The sequence below is a fragment of the Chelon labrosus genome (assembly GCF_963514085.1).
Source record: "Chelon labrosus genome assembly, chromosome: 12".
NCBI classification, from domain to species: Eukaryota; Metazoa; Chordata; class Actinopteri; order Mugiliformes; family Mugilidae; genus Chelon; species Chelon labrosus.
The window spans coordinates 24,215,509-24,241,380 of record NC_140345.1 but is presented as its reverse complement, the minus strand read 5'-3'; the positions used below and the strand labels follow the sequence as shown (position 1 = coordinate 24,241,380).

The window sequence follows — 25,872 nt, the reverse complement described above, 5'->3', positions numbered from 1 at the left end:
TTGTATATGGGTCAGTGTGAGCCAATTAACAGAGGTCTCCTCTAAACACATTAGTCACTGTCTTCTGTTTCAGGAGGCTACACATATTTCCAGTTCTCCGTGACAGAAGCGAGACATAAACACAGTGATACGGGGTAGCACCAAACAGGCCAACAGATGTGCATTTCCCTGTTGCTATATACACACAGCACAATGGAAAATGTGATGATTCATGTTTCCCCTTCTGTTTTGAGTGTATTCCCATGTGTTCCCTAACAGCTCAACACATCACGTATCTGTAAAGCTCAGTGCTAACCTCAGGTCTTATAGTAGGGGTTGTACCGACTAGTCGACTTCACTGCTGAGCCTTGACGCTTTAAGCATCATGTCGACGAGTAGGGCTGGGCCAGAACCGCAAGTCATTCTGGGGGATGTAGGCAGAGGAAGAGCTTTGGCCTCTCGACCTATCATGGCCCAGCTAAGCCAGGTTGGTGGCATCAACAACAACAAAAAAAGAACGGCATGAACGGAGTGAAAGGAGAATATGAGTGCGACAGCGCGAGATGAAATTGTACGTCACCAGTTTGGCCTAATTTTGGTTATTTAAAGGTTACATTTAAAATAAAGGTATTTAAATTCAGCCTTTTTTTTTCTCCTGGTCCTCATTTAGAATAGGTTAAAAAAACTAATCGATAATTATCGATATCGTCTGAAATGAAACACTTATATCGAGATACATTTTTCAGCCATATCGACTAGTCACTGATCACATGACAATAACAACATGGACGCCTCCTAGAAGACAGGTGAGGAGCCCAGTGGGTCGTTGCAGCAAACTAGCAGCGGTTCATCAAGGATGTGGAAATACTTCACTAAAGATGAAGCCCATACTACCGTGACATGTCAGTCCTGAAATACGACAAAAGTACTACGAGAGATGTGAAAAGACATCCGCTAACGCTAGCAGAGGAACGGTCCAAATAGTCTGGACAACAGTTAATTAACAACTTCACCAAATGCCGTGTGGTAACAGAGTAAAGGAGGCTGCATGTCAACAAGCTGTTGGTGAATTTCATTGTCGAAGTTATTAGACTTTTAGCTGCAGTACACGGAGAAGGCTTCAGATACAGTTTTCTTTAACCCCAGTATGTTAAAAAGCATTCTTAATTATGCATGAATGAAATGGTCATCGCAATTTATTGTAAAAGAAATCTGCAAGTGCATTTTCAGTCGTGGAGTACTGTTAAATGCTACTGATGGTGCTGAGGTGCTGCATGTTTTTATACAGGCTATACATATCTGCAGCTCACAGTATGTAGCACATGAGCCGTCTGTTCTCAGCGTATGTGTTCAGGTCAAAAATATAGATTTCGGTGTCGTGCAACCCCTAGCAGGCAGAGGCTTTAAACTGATGCTTAAAGCCTTTACTAGAGTTAGAGAACCATCTGCAGAGCAGAAAGAGGAATGTAACAAGAGTGATGCCAGTATTTCATAACCACAGCTGTCCTGCCGAAGCCGCCTCTCTCCTCTCTTCCTTATTTGTTCCTCTCCCTGTTGCTCTTCCTTTTATAACCAGAGGGATGGCGTTGGCACGGAGGAAAAGAGGAAATACTTGCGACAGCTAACAGATAAACTAGGATAAGTTTTCTTATATTGTAGCTATATAATGACTCACTAGAGTCAAGCTGTCGTCACTAACCATTCAACCCCTCCTCATCAGCGAACGGAAGAATGTAAAACATAACAGCGAGATAGAAAAGTGACTGAAAAAGGAGAACATGAAAGGCAGAGGTTTAAAACACTGCTAATGGTTTATACCGTTTCCTCTGCTCCGTCTCTCCCCTGAGCTCAGCAGGTGGAGGCTCGGTGAACCTAGAAATGGAAAGGAAACCTTTGGAGATCTAACCCAGTCTTAAGTAACTGTGGCTGAGCTCTGCAAAAGTGGAGCCAGACAGGTTGTCCTGTGAGGCAGTGGAGCGAGATGGGTCAATTACCTCCTCCTGGGCTCATACTATGACTCAGACACTCATTATGACAAGGAGCAGTGATAGTTTGTTACTCACAGCCTCCACTAGTTCACTAGTCTGCCAAAAAGGAGAAGAGAGAGAGAGAGAGACGGAGAAAGAAGTGCTTTAATATTCTTTGCTCTCTAGTTTTTTCTTTACCTGAATTGGGCTTTGATGTTGCTGGGGCTGGAGGAGCGGGTCTGGACCTCCTTCTCCTGCTTCTCCCTAAGGATCCTCTCGGCCAGCAGGTAGTACGTGGCTGTGATGTGGTTGTATTTGTTGGTCTCCAGGGCCCTGAAACAACAAAGGTGACTTTAAGTCCATTATAGGAAACACGAGAGATAATAGATGTGACAGGATGTAGTTTTTTGTTGATAATCGTTTACTGTAGTTAGCTACAGTAGCGTGGTACCTGCATGTAAAGTGAAATTTTAATGGAAGAAGGCTGGATAGAAAGCAGAGAACAACAACTGTAATCAGATCGTCTCATGTCGTTTCAGTCGTTCTTGTGTAGTACATCCTTCCAGCGGGTGTCATTGTTTTGCTTCAGCTGTAATGTATATTTCATGTGCTCGTACTCAACGCCGTTTAAAACGCAGTCCTGGGACAATGAGCGAAATCAAAAACAAAAGCGTATCGTTTTGGCAGCTTCCACGCCAGACATCTCTACAACATAACAAGAGGAAGCGAGAGGAAGCCCTGCAGCGACCCAAGTAATGACAGCACAGCAGAGAGGGACATGCTCCAGCAGAAACAGAGAGATGGAAAAAAAAGTAGTGAAGAGATCCAGTCGTGTCATCAAATAACAAGTCAGGTCTGCCTGGCAGGCTGCGCCGGAGGAGGCATGATGTGGCGGTTTATTATTTGTTTATTTATTTATTTTTACCAGTCAATCACATTATTTAGATGAGCAGAGCAGGCTCTAAATATTAAATCTGAGTATAATTAAATTAATTTGTGGTCCTGGTCTCATCAACATGCCCTGTCTTCATGACCTGCAGCTACCCACTCCTCGCCGAATGCATAATTCTCCAACCTGCCTGTGATGCCTCTTATATTCAATCATTACAGCGGCCAACTCAAATGTGATAGATTCAATTTTACATATAAGCTTTAGTCAGATGTTTATCTTGTTCCTCCTGCTGCTTCTCTTCTTCTCCTCCTCTCTCTTTTTCCGTCTCTACCCAGCTGGCTTCAATCAGACGCATCGCCACATATGAGCTTAAGTTTCTGCTCCTGGTTTCTTCCTGTTAAAAAAATAGGTTTTCCTCTACACCAGGGGTGTCGATCTCATTTTAGTTCCCAGTTTGATGTTAAGGCGGCCATACCAATAACACAATAGCGTATTTACCTATAAATAACAACAACTCCAAGTGTTTGAACATTATTAAAATGTTTGCATTTAATGACTTGGACACTTCTTAAGAAAAAGAAATGCAATTTCTGTTTAGTTCTAGGTCTCAGCGTTGTGTTATGTCCACAACTCTTAGTAAATCTATGTGAACCCTAGGATTAGCATTTACTTTTATTGGAAAAATTGCAGTTAATGTCTTAGATGTAATTTTTTGCAATTCGCAAATTCATCCTGCTGCGGGCCAGATTAGACCCTCTGGCGGGCCGTTTTTGGCTCCCGGGCCGTATGTTTGACATGTATCCTCTACACAATCACCTTAGTGCTTGCTCTGAGGGTTTCAGGCTGGGTTTCGTAAAGCATCTTGAGACAATTTGCATTGTTATTGATGCTATTTAAGTAAAATTTTATTGAATTTTATACAAACTTGGCTGGCGAGGAGGAAACCTTTTACTAAAAACTAGTGACTGCGATACTCCTGACACTTAAAAAATAAACATCACTCACATAAAATAATTTTTTTCCTCCTAACAGTCATTATATTAAACTATTACATCATATTACATGTGCCCACCATGTCATCACATATCTAAACATGACCTTATGACCTCAGTGGCCCAGACGTGACGTGTGAAATCTGAAAATAAAAATCACATTTCTCAGACGCCCCGTGCAGCCGCTAGGATTAGAGCTTAATCTCGCCATATTAATGAAACTAATCGAGTGCTCAGGACTGCTGCCAGCAGCTGTATTCACACGAGAAGTGAGAGCTTTCACACGCTCTGCTGTGTTTGTGTGTGTTTTCTCTAGCCGCCGCTGCCACTGCTGCTGCTTCTAGTGGCGTGTTTATTAGTGGATGGAGGTGCTGCCTTTAGTCTTAGCCTGAGGCGCTGGTCTGTGTCAACGTGTAACGTACATAAACCGGTAAATCTACTTCGATGTGTGTTCATGTGTGACAATGCTTTTACTGTGACATGGGCTGCGCTGCTGACAGTTTGACTCAGTTGTTACCGACTGACAAATCACAGGCTTTATGGAACAGAACTGAAAGAACTGGGAATGGTAGGCTTTGTAGAAATGCTAATAAAAATTGCTGATGAAAGCCAAAGAGCACAATCTGAGCTCTGAAATAGAGGATAACTTCATTATTATCACAAAAGCTGTGTCACAGTCAATTGACATAGTGTTTCGGTTCTTTATTTACTTTTCTATTCTGCAACACATTATTTATTAGCCCTCTTTCTTAATGGTTTATCTAATAATGTAAACTAATCTAAATACTACTACTTCTACTACGTATCAAGGAGTTAGTCTAACATGTTTCATCCAAAAGTGGATTTAATGTAGAGCGTTTAATTTAAACTGCAAAAAAAATGATGAGACATGATTACGCAAGTGAAATAAAAATGGAGGGCGGCACAGTGGCGAGGTGGTTAGCACTGATGCCTCACAGCGAGAAGGTCCCGGGTTCGAATCCATGGGGCCGGCTGGGCCTTTCTGTGTGGAGTTTGCATGTTCTCCCTGTGTCTGCGTGGGTTCTCTCCAGGTACTCCAGCTTCCTCCCACCGTCCAAAGACATGTTCATTAGGTTAATTGGTGATTCTAAATTGGCCGTAGGTGTGCATGTGAGTGTGAATGGTTGTCTGTGTCTCTGTGTTGGCCCTGCGATAGACTGGAGACCTGTCCAGGGTCCCCTGTACCCCTGCCTCTCGCCCGATGACAGCTGGGATAGGCTCCAGCAGACCCCCGCGACCCTTAACAGGAATAAGCGGGTACAGAAGATGAATGAATGAATGAATGAATGAATAAAAATGGAAGATTAAATGTTTTCACCCAAGATGAGAGCAAGGGGAGAAACGGCCGTTCAGCTGTATTTTCTTTCAGGTGTTTTGTTTGCCTTCCCTGTGCTGTAGTGGGACGAGCACCGCAGATGTAGTGAGTGAGTCAATGAAAAGACTTAAATCATACAGCGTTTGCCTGCGACAGCCAAGCTTGGTCTCTGCTGAATGACTCTTCAGCTTACAAGAGTGTAAGACATGAGAGCGCAGGGAGCAGTGCAGGATAAAGCGCAACTGTAGTAACACAACATCACACACTGTGACACAACAGATCCATCAAAGACCGATGCTCAGGCTCAGGAAGGAAAGCTTGTAAAGACTGCGAGGTATTTCCTCCCAGACGGCTCGACGCAGCAGATGCCTTCCACGCACACTACGGCACGCGGATATGAGAAGATGATCGTGAAGCTTTAAAAACAACAGACCAAGGATGTGGAACAGAGGGCGAGCATTGTGACAAACGTACTGCACAAAAACAAGTCCTGTTGAATTTCCTGGCACATGCTCAGTAGCTGCGGACAGACACAACCACTCGTGCTGAACTCGCAGATGCCCGAAACCATGAAGTGAAGTTAGTGTGTAGTTGTAATAAACGTCTATGAAGTGTGTTGAGATTTATAAAGTTGTAAAAACTAGCTCCAACTTAAACTCTCCTGGATTTACTCGGACATTAAACAGATTTTGCGACGGACGCCAGCCAGCAGCCCCTCCCCGCTTCACTGTCCCACATGTTCTGGTCGTGTCCATCTCTCTGTAATTATCGGCCCGATGTATTTAAAACGCTATCGCAGGTACTCCAGGTCTCTCTTGAGCCAGGTGCATCAACAGTCGCAGTAACTCTCCCAAAGATTAAAGCAGACCTTGTAGCATTCCTGAACCCTAACACGACTTCGCTGGAAGTCGTCTCCTCCTCCATTTGGATCCGAGATGTTCTTAATTTTCAGCAAATTTGGAAAAGATTAAATGCACTTTGCAAGGGTTTTCCAACATGTTGAAACTCTACTCTCCCACACACTTCCACACTCCACCTCAGTGAGGCTCCCTGTCTCCGTTAACCCTTTTTTTACAGGTGTTTATTTACTTTGTGTCAGGTCACATACTTGTGGAAATAAGCCCTGAGCGTTTACTTTTTAACTACCAAACACAAACTCATAACAGTGACAGTAACAATGATCTGTTTTTTATTTTCTCTGATGGTTTGCGTGGGGCAGTTTGTTAGGGATGGGTAGGGGGTTATTCACATTCACATAATTTTTTTGTACTTGCTGTTACTTTCCCATGACAGTGTTTTAAAGTGATTTACCCATGTTCAGGTACTTTCAGGCGAGAGACTACTTCAACAAGGAAATCAAACAAACAGACAATAGGGATTCCAATCTGATTAGCATATTTACCGATGCATATAGAGCTAAAGACAGTAAGCATTTAATATCACAAACTTATAAAAGACTACAAAATTCCAAGAACTACTCGACTTTCCAGGTTAAGCAAAAATGGGAGGGGGAGTCCGGCCTGGAGATATCCGAGGATGACTGGAGAACTATTTGGGCAGGTCAGGTTAATATAATAAGATTTTTTTGTGACTCCTAAATTGAAATTCAAACAGCAGGGTTTCCAGGGACAAGATCACTGCTGGAGACAATGTGGTCAGGCAATGGCAGACCACTTTCATGTGTTCTGGGCCTGCCCTCTCATTCAGCCATATTGGCAGGAAGTTGCTGGAGAAATCCAGACGATCTTTGGCCTAAACATTGATTTTTCCTTTCTTACACTGTATTTGGGTAAAATCCCAGTTGGACTTATGGACCAGGACAATTATCTTTATAAAATACTCTTGGCAGCGAGCAAGAAGGCCATCACACGGAAATGGCTGCAGACAAATCTGGGACTGGATCGCCACTGTAAATGAAATACAATGCATGGAAAAACTGACCAACTCTCTAAGATTACGGGCGGAACAGTACACGAAATACTGGGAAAAATGGACTTCATGTTTGTTGATGTGTAACTCGTTGCCTATGTGATTGATCACACCAATTTACGCAAACAAATGGCCTGTGTCAACTTTGTCTGTTCGCTTATATTCTGTTTATTTTTTGTCCTTTGAAAGAACCGATAACTCAATAAAAAGAAAGTTTTATAAAGTGATTTACCTGAAAGAAATTGTCCAATTTTATATAATCATATCTGAAATTTAAGACTTTTGAAAGTGTGAGCCTGACATCGTGGCTCAGAAATCAACAACCCTTTTTTTTTTTTATTCCTTTAATACTTTCTCATGCAACTTGTTTCTCAGCATGAAGCAGCACAGCAGGATCCTCTGGTAGCTGCAGGGGGAAGAGCGGACACTTCAGGCCTGCAGAGCTCCAGGCTTTGTGTTAATGTTGTCTGCACAGTTTTAAAACACCCTCTCAGAAAAGTGAAACAAAAAAAAAAAAAAACAGGTTGATTCACATTTTATGGAGGCACAAAATGGAACTGCTATTGATGGATGTGGTTGCATACTTCTGCTTGTTTCTGTTGATGGTGTTTACGTGGAAACAATTTACAGCCGAACTACGAGGAAGTTTGTTCAGAGATTTAGTGCTGTGTGTTATTGTGTTGGCGTTGATAAGCACTAATGATGCTATGGTTTCGTTGGTATTGCCATAACAACATCTCTTCATTCATAACACTTTTGAATTAAAAATTTATTTGCCCCCAAGCACCTACTTGTAAACTGAAGCACAGCCAAGAAAAAGAGAGTTGTACTCCTTCCAGTTGAACACAAACAGGACTGCATACTTCAAACACACCCAACAAGAAAATCTCTATCATTCCCAAACGTGGAAGACAGAACTAGAATGTCTGTAACAGAACTGAGTCTATACTTATACTCACTACTTGTTAATATGTCAGTACAAACTGAAGCATGCATGGTGGAACGAAGACGAAACGAAACGACAGCCAAACATCAGAAGAAATCAAAGTTCAGTCCTACTAAAGTCAGCTCCTTCTGATTGTTGGTTATGTCCAATAAAGCTCTGAGTGGTTTTATGGCTTTTGATAAGCCTTCAAACTCATGAATCAATTACATGAACTAGACGTCCTGGGTTGTGTAGGAGGTTTTAATCTGGGCCTCAGACTCCAGCAAACTCCAGCCAGTGAAACCCTGAGCCTTTTCTTGCCTTCAGCATGAACCTGGCTGTCTGGGTATGATGTGAGTCAGAGTTTCAATGTATATTATACGCATGCCTTAGCCTAGCTCTATACTAGTTTAGGCATCAGAGCGAAAGACCAAAATGAGTGCAACTTACTCGACTATGGCCTCCCGGTCAGCAATGTCTCCCAGCACCATGCGCTGGATGATGCTGTTGTGTTCCTCCTCCGACAGGTTCTTGTGGGACACCAGAGGAGTGTTGTACTTGGTGGCCGGGGACGGGTCGACCCCCTGCAGCCAGGCGTGGCTCTCAATCTCCTCCAGGGAAGCTCGCCGCTTGGGGTCCCTCTGAAGCATTCGGTCTATCAGGCTGAAGAAACAAGGAGAGGAGAGGAGAGGAGAGTGAGGACAGGAAGAGAGAAACGCCTGCATTTTTGTTTTTGTCAGAACAAACGGAGGCACCCCAAAGACAAAACACCCGGACAAAAACAGAGAAATGTAGTTTATGCTGCTCAGTGAAGCGAGGAGTACGCAGACTTGTAGAAAACAACCCAGCCACAAACGCTTGGCTCAACACAGGCGAGAGTGCTCATCAGGAAATGATTCAGCAGTCCACCTACACCTCAAGGACAAAGGAAACTCCTTTGAAGATAACAATGTCCACATTTTATATAGAGAAGACAGATGGTTTGAAAGAGGAATATAGGAAGCCGTCTATGTCAAACTGGAAAATCCTTCTCTGAACAGAGGAGGTGGACTGAGACATAATCTGCCAACAATCTACAACACAGCTGTCCCCAAGAAGATTCACCACCTTGAGACTGGAGACTGAATGATAATAGGTTGTTGGAGCACCATTAATTGGAGAAAGAGGACATGAAGAGTGATTAATGGATGTCCATCAGGAACAACTGGACGTTGGTTGAGTTGGTGGCGGTTTATTTGGTACAATAGCTTGATTAATGATTAATCAGAACTCGCCCTGCCTGGAGAGTCATGAGCTCCACTCAGATGTTATATTCAGAGCGAGAGCAGATCACATGTGTGACTTAGAAATAGGTGTTGCTGGCCTTTGAATACTCCATCTGCATGCTGGTACATTAATAGCACTGGGTGACTGCTTCCCAGGTGCTAGGGGGGACTCCACCTGCTTCCTCACCTGCCCCTTCCGCCCGAGGGAACAGACCCATCAGGATAATGTCGTCAGAACGACTGATACGCGAGTGGTGCGACTTGACAGCTCAGAGTTAGGACTGCTGTGCCACTCCCAACGCCTGAAACGCTTGGACATCTTTTTAGTTAACAGTCTTTCTTCACGTCTAGAAAGAGGTGATGCAGCAAATTGTAGGGTATGCGTTAATTTAATGTATATTCTGGATCCTCCAGAACTAAGATACATCGATGAATTTGTCAAGTGTCAATGAAAACATCAAACAATCAAAAAATATAACAAAAAAAAAAAGTATTATAATTCGTGAAACAAGCTGTACAGGTGTTTAACAGCAGCTACTACACAGTTTATACTGAAATTACATTGTGGATGCTACTGTGAACACGATGCTATTCTTTGAAGGAGGCAGCCTCTAATATAGTTTTAATCATCTTGCTAGAGAAACAAATTGTACGTTTTTACAAATAATAATAACAACAGCGAGGCAGGATTAGAGTAAACGTCTCCGTCTTACTTTATAACAGTGCATTTACTTGTAAGCAGCTGCTTTCATGTGCACCATCTGTCTTAGCGAATACTAAATTAAAGAGATGTCTGTCAACACATTTTCACAGCCATGAAAGTCATTTGCATGAGCCTTTGTAGATTTGCATCCTGTCTGGACGCTTCCTTTATGCACTGTTTCCACCATTTTCACCGAGAGCTCGTCGTCGTCGTCGTCTCAGTGCCGTCCGACCCGCTCAGTTGGCCACGCGGCAAGACGAGGCAGAGCAGATGGAGGCGATGAATATATGGTGTATAATGTACAGCGGCGGAGCGGGCGGAGAGATTTGCTTGACGCATTCCAGGATGTCAAACCACAACTGGTCATCTTGCAGCTTACAAATGACACAGTTGAAAGCTGAGATAGCAGTTTAACAGGATTAGGTGGGATATATAACCGACTGAGAGGACTTAAATTAACACTGGAAGAGCACTGCCTATCCAGATGTGAGCCATCTTTGGCATCTGTATTGTACGGATAAATATGGAGGATGGAAGGAGAATGTCAACTATATGAACCTTTACTTTACTGCCATAGAGCTGATGACAACTGCATGCACGCATTCACACGTGTGGACTAAAGCTGAGAAATCTAATCTGTGGATGCATGAAGGCATCAGTAAATTCATTTTTCCAACTTCTTTATCCAATCCTCAAGTGTGTTTGTGGGAAAGGGTGAACAGACCAAGGAGATGGAAGATACAGGCTAACAGGCTGGGGACAGCGGTGCCTCTGCTGTCTGTCAGTCATGCTGGGGATTAGTCAGAGCTAGCCAGGCTCCCTGAGGACTACAACCAGCAGCAGCAGCAGCAGCAGCAGCAGGAGGAGTAGTAGTAGTAGGAGCAGTGGTGGGGAGATAGACTGTCCCAACTATCTGCACACTGATATCCAACATCGCACCGCTGAGCTGGTTCAATAACCATACACACACACACACACACAGATTTATGCATATGTTAACCAGTACGTTAAGATGCGTTCTTGTAGCCTAGAATCTAGACGCGCCCCTAGCGGCAGCAAATTACATTTGCTTCCAGGGGCAGTCTAGTTACTCTCTGTTGACTTGAGATGTCGAAAAATCCAAAATGGACCGGGCCAATCACGAGTCGGTGGGCGGGCTTAACATGATGACGACTGACCTGCGACCATAAGTTCCGTGAATTACGCGTGAATTCCCCATCCTGCTAGAACTACCAGAGCGATGGCTGCTGCTAGCGAACAACTTTCTTTCGAATCGGCTTTGGCCGCCACTCTGAAAGACTTGAAGTTAAGCTTTTCTCTGAGAAAGGAACTCTCTTTTCCGTCGCTCTGACTACGTCACCTTCTTCGTTGCTCTGATTGATTGTAGCGCTATCCTATTGCGTGGAGAGGGAGTCTGAAAGACAACCGTTTATCCCACCCCTCTGGTTGAGCCCTGTCTATGGAGAGTGCCCAGACCCTACATTTAATGTGGGTCTGGCTCGTCAGGCTAGCGTTCTTGATTATGCATCAATGAAATGGTCAGTGCAATTTGTTGTGAAAGAAATCTGCGGTAATTTCTGGAGGTCATGTCAGGGACGTGTCGACGCTGCTTTTAACCCGGCTACACTATCCTATCTTACAGTACTATTAAATGATATTGATGGTGCTGAGGTGCTGCCTGTTTTTATACAGGCTATACATATCTGCAGCTCATAGTATATAGCACATGAGCTGTCTGGTCTCAGCATATGTATTCAGGTCATGAATATAGATTTCATCGTTGCAAAGAATTAATCTCTACTGTGTTTTTCTGTCATAGAGACGTCATCAGCGACTAGTCGGTGTTGACGTGACTTTTATCACATAGCGGTCTAGTCGGCCTAAAATCTCTTAAAATCTGAACTTGTGCCACCATTGTGTTTCAGGCGGCTTTTTGAGAGGTTTTATTGCGCAAGTACATATCTTGATTACAACGAGAATGCAATTTATCTTTAAGCACTAGACCCGAGCCGTTTCTACGTATTTGTATTAAGGCTGATCTGAGTTATAAGGACTCGGTATAGGCTAAAGTAAAGCTGATCAAAACATAATCCTTTCTTTCGTGCGTGTGTGTGTGCATTGTTTTGTTCAACTTGGTCCGCTAAAGCTAGAGTCATATTGCTGATCGTTATTACGACAGCTGGCTCTATTGTTCGGGATATTAGTGTGTACATGCCAGAGAAAATAACATTGCACTGGACTCTTTCTCTTTAACATTAGTAATGTACAAAACGTTGAGATAGCTTAGCATGTTTAGCCAGTAGAGGCTGGGACTTTTACTGGATAAAATAACCAATGTCACTACCAACAGGTGACATGAGCTGCTGTTTATTGACATTAATACTCACAGGCCCATGTGTTCCTGTCAGGCATTCACTGAAGTCTCTGATACAAGTATTAAACTGGACTCAGATCAGGACCAAAAACACTTAATTGAAAGAAATTTAATGACATGCAAATGATTCTGTGTATGAATTGTGCTCTATGTAAATATCCCTTTATCCTTCTACACAAGCAACAATGAGAACTTCTGTTGATGTTGTCCTATGTCTATTACTCGAACTACTCGAAGTACACATGTAATATGCAAAGCAAACAGAACACGGCACGTAGCGTAGGGTTGTGATAACAAAGAGTAGACAGTGTACGGAAATCTGAATGACTGGCAGAAACATATTGCTGCTTCGGAGCGTGGCTCACTATTGAAAATGTTTTCCACTAAGTGCAAAACTGCATCTATTTGCAGAATGTGTCTCAGACATCATCTTAGTAAAAACAGATAGCCCACTTGTATTATATTATAGTACAAGAAATAAGAATGTCCCGTTGAACTCTTATACAGTTTGTGGGAGTAGCACTGACTTCTAGATTACAAATGGTTGTATAGTCTTGTCCCATCTGTCTCTCTCCCTCGGGATCTATAGAGTCAGGCTTTATGGTACTTGCAGTCACACAACGCTGCCTTGCTCTTATATTTTCTCCTGCCACCAGTTACACACACTCAAAGTAATGTACAACAGCTAGTCCCCACATCCTCCGAGGGAGGTGTGCATGAGAGATGCCACCAACCCACGAGCCAGAGAAAGTGTGAGAGTGTGAAAGGGAAAGGGAAAAATCAGCGTCGATATTTTCAGTGCCCTTCCAGATTTAAACTGGAAATCAGCAGCAGGGAACTGTCTGAATCTCTGTTTGGTTACCAGCGGCCCAAAGACACAGTTCACATGACGACCATCCACACGTCGCTCTGTGAGACGGACAAAAATCGGTGGCTGTGGCAGGGAGGGATGACAGGCGTATAAGACTACTTTGAGTCTAATCCCTAGAAATTAAAATCATGGGGTGACAAAAACAAAACAAAGCTCGGAAAAGAGGACGAGTGACGGATTGCAAAAGGGAGCTGGTGAATAATTAATTAATTGAGGCGTGTAAATGCATTTTGGCGAGTCGACGGGGAATAGAGAGCAGAAAGAGGCACGCATCCGCACATCCACACAAAGAAAAGCAGCAGAGTGAAAATACAGAAATTTGGAGGACTGTGTTGATCCGGGGAACTGGCACACACAGACAGGCTAAAACACGACCAGGGAACATCCTGGGAATTGTTAATCTAAAAGAGAAGAGAAGAGAACTCCACACCGGGTGGAGACTCACAGTAAAACCAAAAACAGATCCAAAAGAATCAAATGTACCAGGAACTGTATCACCAGCAAACTTCAAAATAATCAGAATCTCATCATCTCTCTTTTCTTCCTGTGTTGTCAGTGGGTGCTGACTGACTGAAAGGCAATTAACTCTCAATAGCTCAGCCTTAAGCTACCTGTCAACAACTCACCTCCACTTTTAACCACACTTAAGCTTGATTTAGGGTTCTGCGCCGATTTGTCTGCGAAGCTTCGGCGAACATGATCGCCGTCACTTGGCATTTATGCTTGTGCGTCGGTTTCTTTGCAGTGCGTGGTAATTTACAGCCACAACGCTAGGGGGCGCTGAGTCGCGAAATCTCCTGAATTCGTGCATGGAGTGTTTCATTTCCGGTTCCGGCTTTTTTCTATGGTTGCGGCAGAGTGAACAGCACAGTGAACAATGGCGACTGAGCGAGAGAGGACACTTTTGGAGCTGGAGCTGATCGATATTGAAGAACAAATGCTTCTCGTGGTCCATCTTGAACTCGAAGTGCAGCTCCAAGAATTTTAAAAATGGCGCCCTTGTATACAGAACGAACCGGAAAAGCTGAGAACCGGAAATGACGTAAAGCGGACCAATCACAGCCCTTGAGGTCTGCGTCGCATGTCCCTGCTGTCGGCGTCGTTTCGACGCGTAGTCAGGATTTTTTGGAGGTGCGCGTCAAGTGACGCAGACTCTCTGCGAAGGGGGTTCGCGGCGACGCAGACTCTCTGCGTACCGACGCAGACGATTTTTCGCACGAGCATAAATCAAGCATTACTCCACCTGCTACGAACTGAGAAATGCCACAGTAACAGTATGAAGATATAAAAATAGCTAGAACCTGGGTGTTTGCCAACAAACTCAAGGAAGACGAACAATGGACTCTACTTGCACTTTGCTCGAGATAATATTAGTTTTTGCCACTTTAAAATAGCGCCTACTTCCATGCAAACAAAGATCTGAGTCAAAGATTATACTGTCTGGATATACCATCAACAGCTTTATAGCTGGAGCACTAATAACTGATCGGAGAGGGAAGGTGAAAGAGAAAACCATGTTGGTCTGAGCAGGAATTTCACGAGTAATGGAAGTTTTTTTATTTCCCACTCTCCAACACTAATAACGCTCCATTTTTACTCCTATGACACACACATCACTGTGCTGGATTGATGACTCCCCTTCTCCACGTCTCGGTATGTCTGTCTGTCATATTCTCCATTTCACGGCCTCCGACCATAAGACAGGAACGGTCTGCTCTCCCAATTACTTACAAGTCCCACAGAGAGCAGACGACCCAACACGTGTTCCTCTGTGTTTAAACCAGGCCTCATCTTAATTAAACATACACTACCTGGCCAAAAAAAAAACAGGTCACACACGCAAAGCCTTCTCACATCCCAAAGATTCTCAATGGGGTTAAGGTCTGGACTCTGTGGTGGCCAATCCATGTGTGAAAATGATGTCTCATGCTCCCTGAACCACTCTTTCACAATCTGAGCCCCATGAATCCTGACATTGTCATCTTGGAATATTCCAGAAAAAATCCATTGATGGAATAACCTGGTCATTCAGTATATTCAGGAAGTCAGCTGACCTCATTCTTTGGACACATAATGTTGCTGAACCTAGACCTGAGCAACTGCAGCAACCCCAGATCATAGCACTGCCCCCACAGGCTTGTACAGTAGACACTAGGCATGATGGGTGCATCACTTCATCTGCCTCTCTTCTTACCCTGATGCCCCCCATCACTCTGGAACAGGGTAATCTGGACTCATCAGACCACATGACCTTCTTCCATTGCTCCAGAGTCCAATCTTTGTGCTCCCTAGCAAACTGAAGACTTTTCTGGTTTTATTAAGGCTACACAGCTGTTCAGTCCCAATCCCTTGAGTTCCCTTCACATTGTACGCGTGGAAATGTTCTTACTTTCACCATTAAACATAGCCTTGAGTTCTACTGTTTTTCTTCGATTTGATTTCACCAAACATTGACTTTTTTCCGACCACATTTCTTCCTCTAAGACGATGGTTCCCCATTATCCTTCCAGTTTTTAATAATGTGTCAGACAGTTCTTAACTCAATTTTAGTAGTTTCTACAATCTCTGCTTGATGCGTGTCAGTGATTTGACCCTTCTCAAACAGACTAACATCTTTTCCACGACCACAGGATGTGTCTTTCAACATGGTTGTGTAAGAAATGAGAAACTACTCATTGCATCAGCTGTGGTTAAATAACTTGTTGCCAGCTGAAAGATAATCTCCCATGCAGTAATTATCCAATAGGAGGCTTGTACCTATTTGCTTAGTTAAATCCAGGTGGTGACTTTTTTTTTTTTTGCACACCAGCACAAATTACAGTTAAAAAATAGACTCAAACCTTAGTGGGGTTCTTGACATAGGAGAAAATAGATAGGGCCAATGTATTGGCCAATATTGGCTTGTTGATGAATGGAGTAGGACCATAAACAATGTAAAGACGTATCATAATCATATATGTGAAGATCAGACTCACAATTTAATTCAATAATTTAATTCAAATATAAGATGCAGATAATTATTAAGGAGATCATCAGTCATGGCTCACAAGAGGCTGTCCCACATAATAACATAGTTATAATGAGAATAAACTGAGTGTATGTGTATGTGTATGTGTTTATTACATAATCTTTTTTTGGAAAATGATGACATGCCTATGCTTGAGTGAAGAGATGCAAGAAGAAACGGGAAGTATAATGTTGCAGTGGATGCAGTGAGTAAGACTGTGGGCAGCAACATGAGCCGAAATGTATATTTCATAATTAACAAGAAACCCCAGTGTTACTTGAAAGGACAGCACTCCGCCACACCGAGGAAATCAGCCATATATATTTTTAGCATTTTGCATCCCCTGCTTCAATGGAATCAGTGCAGAGAGACAGGAAACGTGGGAAACAAAGCAGAGGAGTGACGCACAGCAAATGGTATTTTAAGGTATTTCGTAGATTTGCCCCACCCACTCCATCACTTATTAGTCAAGACGCGCAATGCCACAGTCCTGCATTACAACCTGTATGCAGTTTATTTTGGTTCATTTCTTACTTTCTGTAGCTGCCTCATTGGCAATTAATGATAATCTCCCTCCTCTGGCATTTGGCCGAAAATCCCTAGGTTTCGCTCAACAGTGTCGCTAAAGGGCAACGTTGAAAGAACTGTCTGCCCTGAAGCGTGGTAAGATGAAGCACCAGAGGCACAACGAAGCCGGTTTAGCAATCCAAAATTGTGACATGGACGGATAATTCACCAGTGAGTGCCACGGTAAAAATATACGCCTGAGCATGCAACAAACAAGCTCTTCTGCCCTGAAATCAAAGCCCATCAGATTGCTCACAGCTGCTTCAGCTTAGCACTTTCAATCTAGTCAGATCTCTCTCCCTCTCCTTTGACTCAGCGGAGATAAGCATTTATTTCCTGTGTCTAAAAATACTCTGTTGTGCGGTGAGAGAGTGTGGAAACACAGAATTGGCCTTCGCAACGTGTTGAGCAAAGTGATGCCGTCGCTCACGTCCATGAAACCCACTTATTACCCATTGTGTCAAGTCAGACATGCGTGCTTGTCTAACTGGAATAACAAAGGGGTTTTTTATTTTTGGGAGGTTGTAGTTGTTCACCTCACAGAGTGTGTCAGACCAGATCTACTTCAAAGGGACAGTTGGCTTTATTTAAAGTGCAGTTGAGTTTCCCCTATGAGGATATTAACCATCCCTTTAAAGAACAGGGCGTGTGTGTGAATGTCTTTTACAATCGATGCAGGGATAATTCCTCTGAGATGTTAGACACACATAAATAATGAGAAAATAATGACCTCTAAGCAGTCAGCAGTGAATACAAAAGGGTCGGGTGCCTCAATAATTAAACTCTGAGTCAAGTATTTTGTGGATTGTTTCAAAAATCACCTGGGTGTATCTTGAGAGAGTTAATTAGAACAAAATTAACAGATCTACTGACACACGGTTAATTATGCAACACCTAATCTATATATTAGCTGTCGAGCTCATTTTAAAAGGTGGAACATGTGTTGTTGTATGTGCTGTTGAACCGTTCTCAGCAGCTGGGCTGCTCAAACTGCTTTAAGGGTTTTAATCTCTGCCAGCTACTGCAGGAAACTGATCTGCAGGGCCTGGAATGAATCAGTGAAGCTACTGCTGAGTTCCAGGAGCTTCCATCCTACACTGCAGATCATGACTCAACGACTCGTCAAGGTCACTGATGACGCTGACTACGTAAATACACTGCCTGGCCCAAAAAAACAAAAAACAAAACTGGATTCAACTAAGCGACACCTAACTAATAGGTATGAGCCTCCTATTGGATAATTACTGCATGGGTGATTATCTTTCAGCTGGCAACAAGTTATTTAACCCCAACTGATGCAATGAGTAGCTTCTCATTTCTTAAAAAACCATGTCGAAATACACATCCTGTGGCCGTGGATTCCCCAGGATTCACTGGGCTCAGATTGTGAAAGAGTGGTTCAGGGAGCATGAGACATCACTTTCACACATGGATTGGCCACCACAGAGTCCAGACCTTAACCCCACTGAGAATCTTTGGGATGTGCTGGAGAAGGCTTTGTGCAGTGGTCAGACTCTCCCATCATCAATACAAGATCTTGGTGAAAAATGAATGCAACACTGGATGGAAATAAATCTGGTGACATTGCAGAAGCTTATCGCAAACAATGACACAGCAAATGCGTGCTGTAATCAAAGCTAAAGGTGGTCCAACAAAATATTAGTGTGTGACCTTTATTTTTGGTGCCTTTTCTTGTGGGCAAGCAGTGTTGATTTGTTTGGAATACGTTGATGCATGTCAACGTTCACTAAAAGAGCCCTTAACCAATCATCAAAAACTGCCAAAATCCCCAAAGCTGCACACTTCCAACCAGGGGTCGCGTCAACCGAATATTTTCCGTCATTGACCATTTTTTTAAAACGATGACGGAAAAATCTGAAGGCCATCCGTCATTTTGACAGATTACAATTCCACCCCAGACCACTTGGTGGCGAGTGAGCATATTAATTGGCTCTTGTCTCTCTTGATTAGTAGTGTAAGAGTTGGTTAAGTTTCACTTCTCTGCCGGCCGAGTGAGTGGCTGCTGATTTTCGGTTAAGCAGGAATCCACGAGCAGCGGTTATGAGTCGGTTAAGTTTCGTTTCTCTGCGTATTGTGCTTAAGTTGGTGAGTGTCTTAGTTTGATAGTGGTCAAGTCAGGTAGTATGTTTTGTTTCTCTGCCAAGTGAGATGTAAGATGTTTGAATGGTGCAGTTTATTGATTATCAATCAAACATGGTAGGACAACTGAGCCGGTTAAATAGACGTCTAGATTCATGATTCTTGAGTCGTCTTTAATGGCCGATTATATGAGCCAAATCTTTTTTTTCCACCGCTACTGAATATTAATTAAAAATGAGTGAAAATTAAATGCTATTGAATATGTCATTGTTATCATTTTAAAAAAATTAAAGTGACGGGTAAAAATGGGTTATGACGGGATTTTTATGACCCTGTCAGTCAAAATGACAGACAACGAAAAAGTCTAGCGCAACCTCTGCTTCCAACTGTCGCTGAGTGTTTGGATTATTTTAGGGAATTTAGTCCGATTATTGCTGGTGGTCAGAGCTTGGGAGTCGTCTTCATGTCCTCATCAGTAGTTTATAAGAAAATAACTCAACAGAGAGCAGGAGGAGCAGATGCTTATCGTGATGGCTCATGGCTTGCATGGCAGCGCTGCTTTCTGGTTAATTTACAAGTTGCAAGCAGATTGTTTTATGCACATAGTGACCTATAAAAACTAGACTTGCAAGAAGTTCTAGCAGGTGTTGATATATATATGTTTTAGCCTACAGTTGTTCCACAGACATGATGTTCCTATGTGGCTGATCATTCTGTACTTTTAGAGACTGAGCTGTGGGCGAACCCACTTGTTTCACTCTATTGTGTTTTTTTTGTGAGCTTGACTCAGTAATGTGGCTAAATATGTCCTACAATTAGCTATGGCATTTAATAAAAATGAGCAGAAGGCTGTTTGTTTGCCTGAAACACTGACTGCAACATGGTGAGTCAGGGATTCCATCCAGCCAATGATGATGAGAAGGTGTATTACATGATTTTTGCAGGAAATTGCTGTTTTCTCATGAGCTATGACTCATTAGTCCTTTAGAGAGACATTTTGAAAATATAGGCCGTTTCATTTTGACCATAAATGTGAAATAACCTGATTGTGTCACGAGATATTCAAAAATAAAATAAAAGGTTTCACGGTAGCACGCGCTGCACAGTGTGGCATAACTGCACCGTGATCAGGTCTCTGGTGCAACCTAACAGCTCTTTCATTACAGGTCAATACCTCCCGCTGCAGGCCATGTCAGCTTAATGGGACTGGCTGTGCTCCAGACCACATGTACAGTGTGTCAACAACAAGTCAGACACAGACGGAGAGGCACAAGTGGTCTACAGCAACTGTTCCATGGACGGATTCGTTGGTGAATGGGAAAGCAGGCAGCGCCGGGGGAACACTCGAGAAATCAAGCGGCATGAGGTCGAGCCGTATATTGGAATTAAGTCTTATTGGTAGTCTTAGCGTGACTCACTCTTTGCAGGCGCTGGAGACGTGGGCCGGTACAGTGTATTTACAGTCCATGATCATGGTGAGGGTCTCGCTGTCGTTGGCTTCCTGGAAAGGTGGCTGCCCACATACCAACATGAACAAGATCACGCCGAGACTCCAGATATCTGAGGCAGGGAGAGAGAGAGACAGAGAGACACAATCTGAGCACAGCATACATGATAAAGATCCAAAACGGTGTAATGATAATGGGTGCGCCTGACCAAAAATCAATTGATTGGATAGCAGAGTTTGATCCATTACACTTAGCTATCACTAAATTGCTTAATTAATCTTTGAGCAACACGTTGTAGAGAGGGACACGTCACATAAGAAGCATGTGTCACATAAACAGGAGGTACAACATGAGCTCTGTCATTATGCGAGCTGTCTTTTACGCTCAGGGAAGAAAAAAGCAGAACAGCCAAGTTCAACGCAATTCAAATTTAATTTATGCAACGTAAGCCTTTCGAGGCAACGCTAATCCATCAGAACTTCCCGTCTTCTCCCCTCCCCATCGTCATCTTTCTTCCATGGTATTTTAACCTGTCGTCTCTGCAGGTGAAATGCACGTTTCTGTACGCGAGGGCTCATGTGCACAAAACGTCCACTTTACTGAAATCCGAAACAAGCTCTCGTGTATAAGGTTACGCAAAAGTGTTCGTGCTAACACTAATGAATGTCAAGTCAGCTCGCGTGTGCGCGTTTATTCAAGTGTGCATATCTTGCTAGCTGCACCCAAGGAGAGCTAACTGTCAGCTTGCAGAAGCACTGGACCTTTATTCAAACACACACACACAGGCTCCAGCAGTGTTAAATGAACCCACAGCAGGAGGGTGAGAAACTGCCTCCACCATTGAGCTGGGACAGTAAAGACCTTCCCGTCGCTACAGACTCTTTCCCTTAGACAGATACAGGATCAACATCCCTACAATCACATACAAACACGAGCTGAACTAATGTGTAATACTTCCATGCCAGGCTCAGAGTTAAGCAGAGAGGCAGAGCAAATTCGTTCAAGCTACTTCACTCAGGCATTGGCAACTTTGAAGTAATTACCATGATGAGGATTTTTAAGTAATGTTCTAATTAAGCTCAAATGCTCTGACGCTCTCAATACTTAATGAGTTGGCAGAACGGAGGCCTAATGATGCACAGGAAAAATGCCAGACACTAAAAAAAATCCTCCATTTCTTGCCGAAAAGCTTGATAAAGACCTCTCAAATGATGATGAAAGGCTTTGACTTCCAGGCTCAGTTTGGATGCAGTGAGTAGCGGTTAGAGAAGCAGTTTCGGGACCGTGGGGTCATAGGTTAGCATCCCGCCTGTGTCTGGGTGAGGCTGCAGCGCCCTGAGCAAACACCTAACCCTCAAAACTGCTCCCTGCCCGGGTGGCGCACAGGTGGCAGCCAACTGCTCCTTGCCAAGAAATGGATGAGTCACATGCAGAGGAAGAATTTCCCCACATGGGATCAATAGAATTTATTTTTAGGGATGTCGGCATCGGGCAATAACCTCTAAGCACAGCCATAAACCAAAACCACGTCTTCTTTATCTTCTGTTTTAACGGTGGTCGGCTAGCGTCAAAGCTGCCAAAAAATCTGAGAAGAAGAGGAACCAAACATGCCGGCTGTGTGGCAGTACTTTGCTCTGGAAAATCAGTCAAACACAAATTTAGTTACAGGGTTTATGGCGTTGGATGACGAGCCCATTTCTGGAGAAGATAACACAGGTTTTCTGGAGTCAAGGTACAAGCTACCCCGTTGCCACTAAATTAGCTTTGACAGAGTTATTAACTGAACATGCTACAGCCGCACAGGGTACACATGATCTAGGAGACAATTAGGATGATAAGAAAACCATTAATGTACATCCAGGAGAGGAAATTTTGTTTATTTAGGATCTGATCGGGACTCAGATCGGCTTACCTTTACACTCTTCTTTGTTGGGTTAGCTTTAGCAATGCCGGACACTGCAGTCCTTTGTATTATAATTCTAAAATTAGCTGGACCGGTGTTTTTCAGAACACTCATTCGAAGAAACAGCTCATGTAGTCTAACCAGTTTGGTATGGATTTTAATTTAATCTAATGGCACACCTGTGCCTCCACCAACACGGCTAACATGCCTCATGTTTGCAGACCTACACTTGGCTGTGCTCCAGTTCTCAGCGGCTCTGTCCACCTGTCTGTCACAGCCTCTGCTACATTAGCGGTGTCCCCGAGGCATGTTTTATACCGATTTCATTCACCCATGTTCACTCAGCAGGAGTGAAATAGGTAATACAAACACTGGACACAGCAAGCATACGCAAGCAGCTGCAGACAGTGGTCCGCAGTTACGGGCAGCCTTATGAGAGCACAAACGGAGACGATATAGCATTTAAAATTCCTGTTCTCTGTCTCACTTCCAGATGGCATTTGTTCTGGGAATAGGCAAAAGTGAAACGGAATAATAACACCGAGCCACTGCTAAAGCGTAATAACCAGGGCGTTACAGGACAACAGAGACCAATATATCCTGTATCTATATCCATATCCAGTGGCTGAAATGGTTTGTTTTGGTCTAAGATCATGTATTGGCTATTTAATTATTACAAGACGATAAAACATCATGTACCTCTACGTTACAAGCACCAATTAAGTCTTCGGCCAACGTTACAGCGTGACAATGAAAGGCATCACTGAGCTCAACACCCGCAGTATCTGAGAAACCTAAAACAACTCTTCCCCCGTGTCTGTGCTGATGTCTCCTCACATGTTGAAATATTAACAGGACACGGGTGCAGAGAAAGGTAAGCTCAGTGTGGTGTCAGTTCAATGTACCAATTACATCAAATCAATTTGTTGACAGACCCAGGATCAGGCTCTGAGCTTTGTTCTCTCACAGATGCCGGCTGCGGCTGGGTCTATATTCAGCGGCGCTTCAGCTCGGGACACATCGCAGCTGTAGAACTTTTACATGAATCACAGACGCCATGTTCCAGCTGGACAGCTCGGTATAGACTTTGGGTGTTGTCTTAAAGGGCTACCTCGCCATCATTTCCATGCAAGGTACTGGAAAAACTACACTGGAAGTAAAGTAGACAAAAATATATTTCCAGAGCAATGACTGCTGTAACTTATGTACTGAACTTTAAGACCTTCTTCTTCCAGATGTGATGCTAAGTTCTCTCAGCAGGTTAAATTGCAACTTGCAGCGTTCAATCCCTGCAACATCTTCTGCTTCATCTTCTGCCCAAATGTCCTCACAGTATGCAGATAACCTTAGTTTGACACCTGAGCAGAGTGCAAGTGCATTAAAGCCACGATGATGCAAAGAAAAAAGCTTCAGGTACAACCAGAGGGTTGTCTGGCCAGAGGATTTTACCAAGAAAGAAAACTTTTAGGTTTGTTAAGTGGTATTTTATTGAGCCCAACTCTATGTGGCCAAGGTAAACCCCACCCTGGCCTGGATGTTGCATAACGCATGAATAGCGATTTCATGAAGAGTTAAATTTTAGTTTGAATCACGTTGTACACTTCTTGTTTCCCCTCTCTCAGCGAATTAGCTTATGTCTTTTTTTAACCGGACACAAGATGCCTAGACGCCCGGCTGCAGCAATCTCACAAAAGAAATCAATACCTAAAAAGGATCTGGTTCTTAGCAGCGCAATTAAAGTTTGCTTTTGTTTGCTTTGGACTTCATTGCAACCCTATTATTCTGGGTGGTCTCTCCGTCTCGTGTTAAGAGTTCAGGTCTCGGTCTCAAACTGTCACAATTGCTGATAACAGGCAGAGGAGCAGATAAAAGTTTGCTTTCACTTTACGCTAAATGTTTGTGCGGCACAGTCTACAGCACATCCTTGTAAAAGCTCAGTCAATTATTCCATACGCAGATCTTGTGTTACCTTTTCTATGGAGCGAGGCTAGATCATCATACACTGAAGCAGAAATCAGTGTTGCTGCAGTATCATACTTTTATTTCAATGGAAACTGTAGCAAAGGACGCTCAAATATAATCAAGCATGTCACTTCTTAAAAAGTAAGACAAATGAAGCGCCGCTGAATCATCTGCAGATGCTATAAACACCTAGAAAGTTTGAAGTCAGAAGAAAACCGACTGTGCAGCAGGGGAAGATTATGCTGAAACGATATCTTCATTCACTCACTTTGTTTAAACTCCAAAGCATAAACAGGTAGACGAAGGGAAGGGATATCATTGAGTTATTTCCTAGAGCAGAAGCACTGGAGCCCTGAACTTTTCTAAGCATGGCTCAGAGGAAGAACAGGTGCGAAGAGATACAATACAAAGTCTGCGTCATGTCTGATAGAGTTCACAAAACGAAGTATTTCCCACAATCTAATGTTTGTGCTACATGTCTGAATCCTGATTCCTTATTCCAATTCTTGTAATTCCTTTAGAAAAAGACAGCTTCCACCATATTTTACCTCTAGCTGTCCAATCTTGCACATGGCTTTTTTTTTTTTGCTCTAGGAGTTGGCTCGTTCTCACACATGGACTAATCTCGTTGCGTGTTCACACAAGATTAGCCGAGACCGTAGGGAGATTTCTACTGAGAGGATGCAAACAAAAAATAAAATAAATGCCATATATTTAAAGAAATGATTCCAAGGATCCTATGAATCAACATTGGCTCGCTTTGAATCCGTAAAACTGATCGTTCTCAAACCCAGCCCTACTTAAGAAGGCAACGCCAGTGTTACAGCAGCTCACGTCATAATTGTGAATGGACGAACCCAGAATTCAACACAGTCGCAACATGAGCTGTACTTTCAAAAATAGCAAACAAGTATAAACAGGAAAAAGCAGCAGAAAATACCACACGGCTCCCAGCACTTGTGTTGGCTACGAAAAGATCCCTAAATGCCATTCGTTCTGTGAACATCTGTTTTCATCTGTGGGGTATAACCACTGAATTAGTAGTTCAATTCATAGTTTTATGCTGCAAACATGCAAAACTAATTTTGTCAATGAAAGTTTTGATTTACATTGTACTGACATGTGTTTTAAATGTGAAGAAAAACACAAAACACTTGAAAGTGAGACTAGAATCCACTGGGAATTACACAAGAAAAACAAAAGAATACAGGAACCCCATTATGAAATACAGTGGATTTAGCATTACTTTCAGTCGGACGTCTTTCATGTCGCTATTAAAAGAAAGTTGACAACAACACTCAAAGCACAATCATGAAATATTGTGTTAATGTTTATCTAATGGTTTTAACGTCGCCTCTCGGGCTAAATCCGGAGATTTTATGCAATTTTTATTTGCTGCTATGCAGTTGAGAAAACAGGCGACTGTGCTGCTGAGCAGGAACGACAAAGAGAGAAGTTCTGTTCAAACACTGTTTAGAAATGATAATTGGATTTACGGAGTACAGCCAGTTTGTTGTCTTGCTGCAGATCAGAATGACAAGGAAGTAAACAAAAACATTTCCACTAACCTCACGCAGATGAGTGATAGATGTGCACAACACAGCTGCCGATAGCCGGAGCCTCAAATATATTTGTATCTATGGGCCTGTTCA

General features: G+C 43.1%; 1 protein-coding gene across 1 annotated transcript in view; it reads right to left on the bottom strand.

The window, feature by feature from the left end:
* snrka (SNF related kinase a) overlaps nt 1-25,872 on the bottom strand; it is a 55,842-nt gene that overhangs the window by 7,560 nt on the left and 22,410 nt on the right. Inside the window, exons 3-5 of the mRNA XM_084556230.1 lie at nt 20,326-20,467; nt 8,471-8,683; nt 2,145-2,279 (exon numbers count right to left, since the gene is read on the bottom strand). Coding sequence (XP_084412356.1) covers nt 2,145-2,279; nt 8,471-8,683; nt 20,326-20,467 — 490 coding nt within the window. The remainder of the gene's footprint in view (nt 1-2,144; nt 2,280-8,470; nt 8,684-20,325; nt 20,468-25,872) is intronic.